At 35.5% G+C, this 12,712-nt stretch overlaps 1 protein-coding gene across 1 annotated transcript; it reads right to left on the reverse strand.

Annotated features, from left to right (window-relative positions):
* Positions 1-2,549: 2,549 nt before the first annotated feature.
* Positions 2,550-6,850, reverse strand: LOC133690961 (uncharacterized). Its single transcript, XM_062111246.1, has 3 exons — positions 6,734-6,850; positions 6,483-6,623; positions 2,550-6,297 (listed from the first exon to the last, which is right to left on the reverse strand). Exon 3 carries the CDS (start codon positions 5,779-5,781, stop codon positions 2,791-2,793), a length of 2,991 nt encoding a protein of 996 aa, XP_061967230.1. The 5' UTR covers positions 5,782-6,297; positions 6,483-6,623; positions 6,734-6,850; the 3' UTR covers positions 2,550-2,790.
* Positions 6,851-12,712: the final 5,862 nt, after the last annotated feature.

Genomic DNA, 12,712 nt, shown 5'->3' on the forward strand with positions numbered 1-12,712 from the left:
ATTTATTTTAGGAGCAATGCCAACCCTCTTGATAGAACAAGAAATTGGCGATTGCTCCTTTTTTTTTTTTTTTCAAAAGCTCGTACACACTAAGACAAAAGCCTTATCCATTTACAAAAGTCTTATCCATTTGTAGATGGAACTTCGACAACAGCTAGGTCTAGAGGGAAATTATGAGCATTACGTTCATGCATAACTTCCATACCAAGGTTAGCACGGTTAATAATATCAGCCCAGGTATTAATTACACGACCTTGACTATCAACTACAGATTGGTTGAAATTGAAACCATTTAGATTGAAAGCCATAGTGCTAATACCTAAAGCAGTGAACCAGATACCTACTACAGGCCAAGCAGCTAAGAAGAAATGTAAAGAGTGAGAGTTGTTAAAACTAGCATATTGGAAGATCAATCGGCCAAAATAACCATGAGCGGCTACCATGAGCGGCCAAAATAATCATTTATAGTGTTCTAAATGAAGAAATATATGTTGAACAACCAAATGGTTTTTAAAAAAGATTACATCAAACAAGGTGTATTTGCTAAAGAAGGCTTTGTATGGACTTAAACAGGCTCCTAGAGCCTGGTACAACAGATTAGATAATCATCTTTTAAGCTTAGGCTTTGAAAGGAGTATGAATGAAGTAACTTCGTATATGAAATATGTTGATAAATATAAACTGATTATGTCAGTATATGTAGATGATTTATTGATTACAAGAGATAAGGAGCAACTTGTAGAGGAGTTTAAAGCCAACATAAAGGATAAGTTTGAGATGAATGAACTTAGTTTGCTGATATATTTCTTAGGCATAGAGGTAACTCAATCTATACAAGGTTACTTTTTATGTCAGAAGAGGTTTACTTTTAAGCTACTAAATAAATTTATGATGAAAAATTGCAAACTAGTTAGTACACCTACGGTATTGGGAAATAAGCTAATAAAGGAGGATAGAGCACCCAAAATAGATGGTAAAGCCTATAGAAGTTTAGTTGACAACTTGTTATATTTAACTACTACATGTCCAGACATTGTGTTTGCTGTCAATTACCTATCTAGGTTCATGTAAAGTCCAAGTCAAATCCATTTTATGGCAGCCAAGAGAGTTCTAAGATATCTAAAAGAGACCGTAGAGTTTGGCATGCATTTGTGAAATTTAATTCTATTAAACTTGTTGGTTTTTTCTGACAGTGACTGAGCTGAAAGTGATGAAGAAATGATGAGCACTTTAGGCTATTGTTTTGCTATGGGAGAAAGCATTTTCTATTGGAACTCAAAGAAGCAATTAGTGGTTGCACACTTTACTGCAAAGGCAGAGTACATAGCAGCATATAAGGCAACAAAGTAATTAACCTGGTTAAGAAAAATGTTAACTGATCTGGATTTTGATCAACGGAAGTCCCACATAATTGTTCTGTGATAACACTTTAGCAATAGCTATTTCAAAAATTTTATTTTTCATGACAGGACCAAGCATATGAAGATCAAGTTTCATGCTATTAGATAATTTCAGTAAGAAGAGGAATTAGAGTTACTCTATTGCACCTCAAAAGAACAATTAACAGATTTGTTTACCAAGCCATTAGCTAAGATAAATTTGAAGCCCTGAGTGAAAGGATTGAAATTTTCAATTTTAAAAGCAAGGAGAAGTGTTGAAGTTATGGCACCAAAGCTAAAAGTTTATTATTCAACTATGGTTTTTTTTTTCATTATTATCTATATGTTAATGGCATTATTATCTTGATGGTGTTTTTTTTCTTTTTGATCCTTTAGATATAAGTTTATCTATAATAAGTCTAGTAAGTTACATAATTCCTTATATAAAGGAGATTATGGTTGTTATGATTCTTATAATTTATAGTGTTTAATTTCATCTATAAATAAAAGTTAAAGGATGACAGTAACCTAATGAAATATTGTTCTGCTCCTTGTTCTTTAGTTCTAGGTCTTCAGTTTCTGTTCTTTGTTAACTAAGTTAAGTTCTCTATATATGTTTTAACAACAGTTTCAACTTTGATCTACAAGGAAATTTGTGATCAGGTCAGCATATTGTATGCACTACATATGAATAATTGTTCCAGACTTCATGCTGGAAAAAAAATCCATAGATTTGATTTATTCAAAATGTTCCAGTAATGTATATTCCTGTAGGCATCTGTTAGAAGTGGCAGCCCTGCTGTGGAAAAAATATAAGGATTCAATTTCAATCCTTCATTTTTTTTAACTGATTTTCATTTCCATACTCCATTATTAAAAGATGAAGATGAACTTATTTTAGCCATGTAGCTAAAACAAATGTGAATTGCAGATACCTATGATCTCAAGAAACAACTTCAGTGCCGTAATTTCTTAATCTGTGTACTGATGAGAGTTGGTTTCGTTACCAGAGCTGTTATTGTAGAGTGTAGACCAGACACCTTCTATCTACTACAATGGGGTGCCTTCAGAACTTTGAGAATTCAGATTTCCTGTCCTTTTCAATCCCTCTGCTTTCATGGGTTACATCCAAGATGTGTTCTTGTTTCAATTTCTAAATCTAATCCACACTTCCAAGGAATCAAAAAAAAATTCCTAATTGTTCATCTTGTCATGCAAAATATACAGAAAGTGACAAACAAATTGAGGTTTCATCAACTTGAAGTAAATGTTATAATGTGCAGTGGAGAAAACTACATTATGAGCAACTTAATGGTTATGTTTCTAGCTAAAAACATGATTAGATGTGAACAAAACTGAGCTCTCCATGGCATCTGATAATCCATTCTTTCATTGATAGAGATTACTAGGATCATACTTTGCTTCTCATTCTAACCAACTTTGCTAGTGTTTCCTGGGCAGCCAATGTTTGAGCATGATCGTGACCAAGCATCACTGTCCGGATGCTTATACAAGTCCTGCACAGCTCTTCACCACCATCAAAATGACCACCTCTAAGCAGCAACTTTGCTCTAGTCTCAAGCAAGCTAGCCTTCAACAATGTCACATCTTGCCACAAATATTCATCTACCCTTTGATGACCATGAATGTTCCTTTTCCAACAAAGTGAACCATGACACCAGTCCTGTATTTGCGATACAAATGACTTCTCTACTTCTTCAAGCACATTAGTGCACACCTTTAAAAGCTCCAATGCTGAATTACATATTGAGAACGTTGTGAAGGCTCTAATTGCTAGCGGCACAGCTGTCTTCTTTATGTACAAAACCATATCAATAGCCTTCAGTTGAACAAGCGGAGGCTCGGATTTGAATCCGAAGACAAGGAATGCAGATGCCCATAGATGGTTTGTGTTGATGGATGGATTGCCAACTTTCCTCACTCCCTGGACTGTAGCCTTGGCTGCGGATAAGCCTTCTTTTCTTCTTGCAAAAACTTGAGTTATTGGGTGGAATTGAATCCAACAACCTGGCTGTCTGTTGGCTCTTCGTGCTAAGCCTAGTTTAACAAGAAGAGTGGCTGCATCTTCTTCGCTTTGGGGTGCTAATCCACACCCAGAGCAGCAAGAAAATGCGAGGCTCACGCATTTGGTCCATTTTCTGAATCCATTTCCAATTGCGGGCATATTCTTAGCAGCAGTGGCCAGCAAAGTTGCTGAAATGGGAGCTGGGGCAAACCAAGCACCAACAAGAAGCATTCTTAAGGCAAGAAGGTTTTTTCTTCCATCGGTTTGCTGCAAGATAATGAAACTGAAATGGAGAAGTTTCATTAGGAAAGGATTGCTCTTACAGTACTGCTCATCACTCATGCTCATGTAGAAGTAAATAGAACCATCTTCAAGCGGAACTTGGTTCACAGCTTCAAAAAGTGCACATGGAGAAATTGCAAGCTCAGAAAGAAGTGACCCAACCAACCACAAGCCAAAGCTCGACCTTCCCAATTTCTCATCAAATTTATGGAGAAATTGAAGTTCCTCAGTTGGATAATCTCTTCTCCTTTTTCCTCTCATTAAGACCATTGCATCAGTCAATTCCAACGGTGGCAGCTGCATTATGTCAAAGTTCATCGTCTTGGATAGTCTTGTTGTGATGATCACATGTGTCCCTCCAGTGTTCCTTGGAATCAAATCATGCAGATCCTTCCCTTCCCACCATTCTCTTTCTGTCTCAAGGTTGTCAATAATGAGCAGATATGGCATGTCTCGAAACAATTCCCTTTTGACTCTCTCAAATGCTTCATTTTCTTGCTCTTTAAAGCTTCGAATCCTTCCTCTTTCCTTCTCGGCATCAGCACTCACATCCAACCCCAAATTCTGTGATAGATTCAGTAAGTTCTGCCTGAAATATCTAGCTTCCCCGCCAACCCACAAGACCATTTTGTATCTCTGAGAATATCTATAAGCAAATTCAAGTGCAAGTTCTGTCTTTCCAATGCCTGCAACGCCATTTATGCAAAACACACTGCTATCCAGGGTCTTGTAATTCCCACTTTTCGATTTCTTGTACTTTGATCTCTTCAATGAATTCCTTCCCGTAACTGGTTCCACCCAAGCCTCCAATGTCGGTTCTTTGCATTTCCCTCCCAATTCCAAATTAATAAATCTCCCTCCTCGGCTGCAGCTAAAAGTATCACTTTCTTCATCTGCAAGGCCCTCAGATTGCCCACTGGTTTCTCCTTTAATGATCGGCACAGCATAATCCTGTTCAGAACTATCAGTACATCCAAATAATGCAGTTTCAATCTCCATAATCTCCTTCTCTCGTCCTACAAAACATTTGTTCCTTGGAAATGGAATCTCCTCAAATCCTTCTGCAGCTTTCTCGGCCACACTCTTTCGCCCGAGCTTTGCTCTTAACATCCCAGCAGCTTTAGCTACACAGCTCCTCCCATTACCCTCATTGACCTCCAGCTTCAACTCATTAGACTTCACTAGTCCGTCAATCACTTCTCTACACTCTTTGTCAATTGAGTTGCGGTTGAGAAGACCTGTGATCTCAGCAAGGCCGGTGTTGAAGAAAATTGGAACCAAGTTCTTCTTTTGAGCAAAGAATCTAATCTCCTCCAAGCTGGGATGATTGAGGATGCTAGAGTTAGTCACAACCACAACTCCATAAGTCACAGAACAGATAACTCTGTCAGCAATCTCATGGCTCTGAGTATTCGAGTACTTGGCTCTATCCGCAACAAAGCAAACAATTCCCTGAAGCTCTAGCTCTGATTTAAGCCACTTACAGAAGCGCATAAGATTAGGATTCTGACCATGGTAGCCAATGTAAACATCACAGCTCCTGAGTTTGGCATTGGAAGCTGGAGAAACAGGCCCTTTGAAGGAAATGCGAGGGACTGGAAAAGAGAATGAGATTCTAGGAGGAGCAGGATCTGGGACCGGAACACAGGTAACATACTTGAGCTTGGCCTCTGTGGGGTCATCAGAAAATTCATATTGGTCTGATGGCGGAGTGTAAGAGCTGCTTGGTATGTCATCTGATTGTGAACCACGGTATGATGAGAATGGTGGTGAGGAGTGGGAGACTGGTGTTGGGTTCTCAGGTGGGGCTGGGTTCTCTTGGGGTTTTGGGGTTATAGCCCTTGGTGATATGTATGGTGACTGTAAGGCTGAAACAAAGGCTGATGAAGGTGGTGACACTAGTGGAGAGTTACATGGGGATGATTCAATTGAGTTTTTCAAGTTTGGAGAAGTTGAATCTGAATTTGAACAACCAAGGGGAGTTGAGATGTTCTTACCAATTTTGCTGCCAGAAGTAGAAATCTTGATGGTGAGGCCACTAGGGGGTTCTTGAGGAAGTTTACCAGCAAGCGATCCTTCTTCATCCATGGCCATGAATGCAACTTTTTCTTAGAAAGCTATGCTTAGAAGGCAATATTCTTCTCCGCGAGAATTTACTGCTTTAGTACCTCTCTGTAGCTGTACTTTGAGTAAAGTCACAGACTGGGAGGTGATAAAGGCCCTTCATTATTTGCATCACATGTCCTTACAGGAACCATATTTGGCTAAATATGTAGCAGCCAAGAAGGGGAGCTCTTCCTTTCTCCATTGGATTTGATTCTTTGCTCCCATTTAAGCTGACAGTGATATAAAAGTGAGCAGTTCTGACCAAAAACTATTGCCAGAAGATGAATGCAACAGTAAGGCTCACCCAGAAGAAATTTGCATGTGGTGTGCATACATATCTCCTCTCACTGTGGGCCTCTGTCAGTCAGACTATACACCTATTTTCTTCTGCCTCTCAGAGTATATATTGACCAATACACTGTTTAACTTTAACATGTACCAAGAGAATACCCCATTCATGTTCACATATGAACAGTTGTAGATGTGGAACACTCGAGCTTTGTTCTGAAACAATAGGTGATCAATTCATATATCAGACTTCTAAAACATGAAAGCGGCTTCCAGAAACAGGATTGAAATTGTTTCATTGATTAAAACAAGTAAAAGCAAAAGTTCTTTAGACCATAAGAAGCCGGTTATGATGCAACTAGAGTATAGCACAAGCAGTAAATGAAAGCTAATGGAATTACCTTAACCTCTTGCTGCAAGTACGTGAGATACAGAAGAAAAGAGAGGCCCTCCTTCGCTGCAACTCCTCAAAACTGCTCTCCCTGTCTCTCTCTCATAACAAGCTGTATAGAATAAGAGGGAATCTAATGTCTTTGCTGGATCTGCGAGGTTTTTGAACATTAAAATATTAAACTAGTGCTTAAAAAGAAATTTATAGGTCCTAATGGTGCAACATTGTATAGTATTATTTAATAATTTGCCTAGGGCTTACCCTATATCCTTTTGTTTGATGTGTTGTTGTGCACTCTAATCTCTCAATTCATAAATCATGATATAGACATGGGGCTCTCCTCTCTGTAACCTGTCACAGAAGCCAAAAAAGGGGTCAGAAAGAACTCAGAGAAAGGGCATTGGGAGGGTAACCACAACTCAGACCTTGTTCATAGTGGGGTGTTTTTTAGTAATGCTTTTCAAACTGGGACCTGAATAAATTAATCTATGCTTTCCCTGTATACAGATGTACTTATCTGACACAAATTTGAAACCATTGTGCACCGGGAATTGGAGCCAAGACCAGTCCAACTCCTATGCATCTCCTCAACGACTCCTTCCTTGGGCATACACATATACAGCTAGGTTTTTACCTCTACTTTTTTGTCTACTTGCATAGCTCTCTATAGGCGAGGGGCCACTATTCCCTAAATATTACTCAGCGTATACATTTGAGCACAAAACCAAGGCAACTTGAGAGTGGTAGGGTTTGTTCCAATACAAACTACTCGTGTTCGATGGCTTATTCAAATTCGACATCATCCCTTATTGCCTTGTTTGAGTTTGAAACAACCTCCTTATCTTTGTTTTTTGGGATTTAATCAGCTTGAATTATGGATATGGTTTAACTAATATTCAAATACAAAGGTACCTATCTAGCCAGGCCTAACAGGTTATTTGAATCAAGTTAATCAAACAAGAAGGCTGCGCTTACTCAGATTGTGTGTATCAGCTATGACCTCCTGGTCCAATCCTAAACCCTAAAGACGATTAAAGACTAAAGTATCATCTCTTTTTTATACAATATTTCGTGTCTTCCTCCATATTTCCTTCCTTAAAGCCTTCTTTTTAGCAAAAGTTGTGATCAACCCCCTGGCTGGCTTGCTAAAGTCTATAGATATCCTCTGCTAGACGTGGAAGCTAAATTCAACTAAAACTCAACATGTAGTTAAAAGGTGGATGTTCTAATCAATCATACCAACATGTGTCAATCAGCCTCTCTAAACTAGTTAATACACTATTATTATTATTATTATTATTATTATTGTTTCTTTTGACTTCAAATAATTGAGGTCCTCTACCAACTAGCATGAAGAAAAGCTAGCATGAAGAAAAGGTGGCATTATGAGCATCCTTTTGTTCTTTCATTTTACCAGTTATCTCTTTGCTTTAACATATAATACTTCTCTTCCTCTCTGTGTGCCCTTGAATTGTCAATCATCTGTGTGCCCTTAATTTAAGAAATACAGTGTGTGTGTGTGTGTGGACTATATATATATATATTTCTCAACGAGTCATGATCTCTCCCTGTCAATCTATGCACCACCGCCACCACTAACAATTAATTAACAGGTGCATCATAAGGGGATGACATAATAATCCTCCCAGCACAATAAGTAGGGCCGGTGAGCACTAAGAAAAAAAAAACTCCAATCATCTGAACTTATCTGAATTTTTTTAAGATTTTTGAAGAATTCCGAACTACCTAAGATTTAGGGTACAATTAAAAAATATTAGGTTTTCCAAATTATATCTTTTGATTATTTATAAATTTTAAAATAAATGAATTTTAATTTTTCTAAATATAATCTCGTGTAGTCAAGACTGTCCCAAGACTTGATTTTATCCAGTCAAATGAATTTTGTTAAGGAAATTCGGATAAAACAAATTAATAGTATAATGGGTCTAGAATTGAGGTATCTAAAGAATTAAAAATTTATTTCAGTAAAATATAATCTGAAATAACAATATTTCATAGTCAGTAGCTGGTGCTAGAAACCACCTTAAATTAAGCTTTGCATGGGGTGGTTAGCTAGGGCATATGGACATTTCTTTTTTGGCCAGAAAATTGGAGGAATATTCGAAAACTCTATATGATAGTGCTTCTTATTTATTAGGGCAATATAAATTCAATATGGATATTGCACCTAATAGATCAAGCTTCCAAGTTTTGAAGACAAAAATAAAAAATCTATCCGAGAGTATGCCCAGAGATGGAGTGAGATAGTTGCTCAAGTTAATCCTTTTTTGTTAGAGAAAAAGATGATCAGTTTATTCTCAATACTTTTAAAGCCTTACATGTAACATTTTCAAATTATAATGTCATGAAATCTCAAATATTTCTTTACTAATGTCAAGTATTGAATAATATGTTTAAGATTATGAGATTTTTTTTAAAAAAAATTTTGGCAGAGTTTCCTCTATTTTTATTGGTACCACGTTATCGACAACACTTCTATTATATATCATTACAACTTTCATCTTGATCCAATCATCATGGATCACATCCTATTCATCAAACAATCTGCATCTATACTATATTACACATCTTCTACTTGATTTTTACAACACAAAAGTAATACATCTATTACATACTACACATCTTTTACTTAATTTTTATAGCACAAGGGTTTTCAAAGAAAATAAAAACATAAATATTACATTTTTTAAATGATAATTCATAAATAGAAAAATCCCACATCTAACGATCTGTATCACCTCGCAGTGTACCTGTTTCAACAATAACCACATTAATCAATTTACTCAATATCTTAGTCAAATATTAATTATTTTACTCTTAACCTTTGAAATTTAATACTTCTAACTCCAATCAATTAATTTAAATAATCTTTTCAAAACTTAAATATCCAGTTAACTCATCTCGATTACCAAATAACTCTAACACTTTCTTATAATTACTCACAAATTTGGTTTTCCTTTCCTAGTTACCAATAAATCCAGTAATTCCATCTGAATTATCCATCATCCGGCTAACCTTTTTTTTTTTTGCTAGCCAATCAATCCGGTAATTCCATATGAATTACCCCATATTCGGTTAACCTCTTTGTTAACCAATAAATCTGGTAATTCTCTTAATTACCCAAGAAATCCGGCTAACCCATTTTGGTTGCCAAAATCAATCCGGTAATTCCATACAAATTACCTAGCATTCGGCTAACCTCTTTTGTTAGCCAATCAATCCGGTAATTTCATACAAATTACCCCATATTCGATTAACATTTTTGTTAACCAATGAACCCGATAATTCTCTTAATCACCCAAGAAATTCGGCTAACCCATTTTGGTTGCTAAAATTAATCCGGTAATTCTATATAAATTACCCAGCATCCGGCTAACTCTTTTTGTTAGCCAAATAATAATCCTGGTAATTTTACATAAATTATCAATAATTCTCATATGTAATAATCACTCAATTTATTCATTTGGTTCATTCTTTTAACATCAATTAAATAAATAACATATATATTTAGGGAAAAACTAATAATTATAAATTAAGGTGACGAATCACCTACCTTCTGCTCGTGATGACTCAACTCCTCCTGTCTGATAACCAGCTCCAGACACAACTCTTGAATCAATCAAATGTCATTATATCATTAATCCATCAATATTTTTCTTACGTGCCGAAACGCAAAGCATGTAATTTTTTATTTGTAATTCATTCTAATAAAAATTCATTATCAAACATAACATCATTAATTTACATACAACCACATATTTAAATCAAGTTACTTCTCTTCTTGCTTTATGTTCATAATTCCTCCATCAAATAATCCTTCTATTCTTTATGCTCTCACATCATATTATTTATTTTATCTAAACATATGTAACAACTATATTCAAACACAATCTAAACATCTTGTCTTCAAGCTTTCTTTTAATTAGTTCATTTCTATTTTAAATTGCATTTACTTATTTTTTCTCAACTTTAATGTTATTTCTTCATTTAGTATTTCTTACATAATTCAAATATCATGATTAAACATAGTTTTCTAAACATTAACATCAAAACTCATTCCTCTATTTTCCTTCATTGGCCGAATGTGATGCTCCTTTTCCTCCCCCAAATTTTTCTTCATTTACTTGTTATTTCAACTTGTTTTCATTCTATTCCACTTCAACTTCATCATTTTTCATTCCCCTCCTAATTCCTCCAAATTCTCATAAGAACCCTAAGTTCAAGAATCAAGGATTTAAGGGAAATTAAAGTAAAATTCCATGAAATTACTTCCTAACTTAATCAAGCTTAAAAACATCTAAATCAAACATTAAATTCAAACTTCTCATGCTTACCAATTGAATTTCTTCCAATTTCTCTTCTCTCCCAAAGTTAGCCAAATTCCCTCTCTCAATTCCTCCTTCCTTCACTTGATTCTTTCTTAGATTAGGGTTTTATAAGTTGAACTTTACAAGTTTACAAGGTTATTCTCTCAATTTCTTTATTTTTTTCCTTACTTTTCTCTTGTTCTCTCACGTTCTGTTCTGTTCTATCTTTTCCCCAATCTGCTTCTTCCTAGTCGGCAGTATATAAAAGGAAGGGAGAGCTGATTTTTTTTTAATTTTTTATGACAAATAACCATTTTACCCTTAATGAGTCATTTTGCTTCTATTTGACGATCCTTATTTGTTTGCTAGCACTATCGAGTTCCGTTCATCCTAAAATTTTAACCAGATTTAATTCAATATACTTTAAGGTCCCTCATAAAATTTTAGCTCAATCTAATTGTCGAATTGAAAAGTATGTCAAATAACATAAAACTGGTCAAATTATGATTTTTCGTTAAATTTCTGAATTTCTCTAAAAATTTTGAAATTTTAATCCAAGCTAAGAAATCATATTAGAAGGCTCTACGCAAAAGTTTAGAATTTTCTGGTAACCCGATTGAGAGTTACAAATTTTTTTGTTTTGCATAAAACTAGTAAATTTTTTATTTTTCACTCAGAGGGTTTACACTAAATTTTGAGCATTTGGTTTGGAGCACAACACAACATTTCACCAATTTAGTAATTGTTGTTGAAAAAATTGAGCAAGCCATCAGAATTGGAAAGATTGTTAACCCATTTAAGAAGATGAGTTTTACTAGAAGAAAGAAAGAGGTTAAAGTACATCATGTCGAAGGTGGAGGTTATAAAGGAAAAAATAAAAAAATACCACGACAATAACAACAACACCTATAATTTTCAAACATCTTCCCCTACTCAAACATGAATTTTACCTCACCTTTTCTTAGGACCCAATCCAAATTTAGAGCAACCCACCAAATAACCAAACCAATAATTATCCACGTAAGAACTTTTAAAGAATCCAAGAACAATTACCACCATTACCAATACCTCTAAGTGAAATGTACTAAAGGGTGTTGAGTGTTGGTCAAATTGCCCTTATTCCATTAGCTCCATTACAATCCATTCCTACGGTGGTATAAGCCTGATCAAAATTAAGAATACCATTCTAGTATTGCAGGCCATAATATTGATGGATGTTTAGCATTTAAAAAAAAAGCTATGCAACTTATAAAGGCTGGGTGGATCACTTCTGATAAAGCTGCGCAAACGTAAATTCAAATCCATTTCCAAACCATGCCTCTAGAAATAAAAGAGTCAAAGTTATTAAGAAAGGAAAAGGAGGTGAAAGAGTTTTGAAGGCAACTATAGAAAACTCTATATAATGATAATACAAGCAAATTGCATTAGTACTCCAATCAAGACATAGCTTATGAGAGATTTGGGTGTGTTTTGCAAATACCATCAACAATTTGGTCATGATATTGACCATTGTGAGGAGTTTTATAATGAGATGGAAAGAATCATGATCTTATGTATGTTAAGGCTAGAGAGTGCCAAGAAAGATGTTGTAATTCGAATGATAACTTGTCAAGATAAGAAGATTGAAGTTTGTAAATATCATCCAATTATAGAAAGACCACCAATGATGATCTTGACCAAACTAACTTGCATAAATAGTGGGAATTATAATGCTTTACCCTATAATTACGAGCACTCGTTCCATATTGAAAGTCCTGCTCCTATTTTCATGTTGAGATAGGAGGATTGACTCAAAGTGGAAGATGACAATGCAAGTCCAATGCCTGAATTTTTCCATCATCGCACACAAGTACAACACCTAATCTCTCACTACCCATATAGGTCCAACACTTGTTCCAAAAATCCAAAAAAT

This window comes from Populus nigra, chromosome 1, assembly GCF_951802175.1.
Source record: "Populus nigra chromosome 1, ddPopNigr1.1, whole genome shotgun sequence".
Taxonomy (NCBI): domain Eukaryota; kingdom Viridiplantae; phylum Streptophyta; class Magnoliopsida; order Malpighiales; family Salicaceae; genus Populus; species Populus nigra.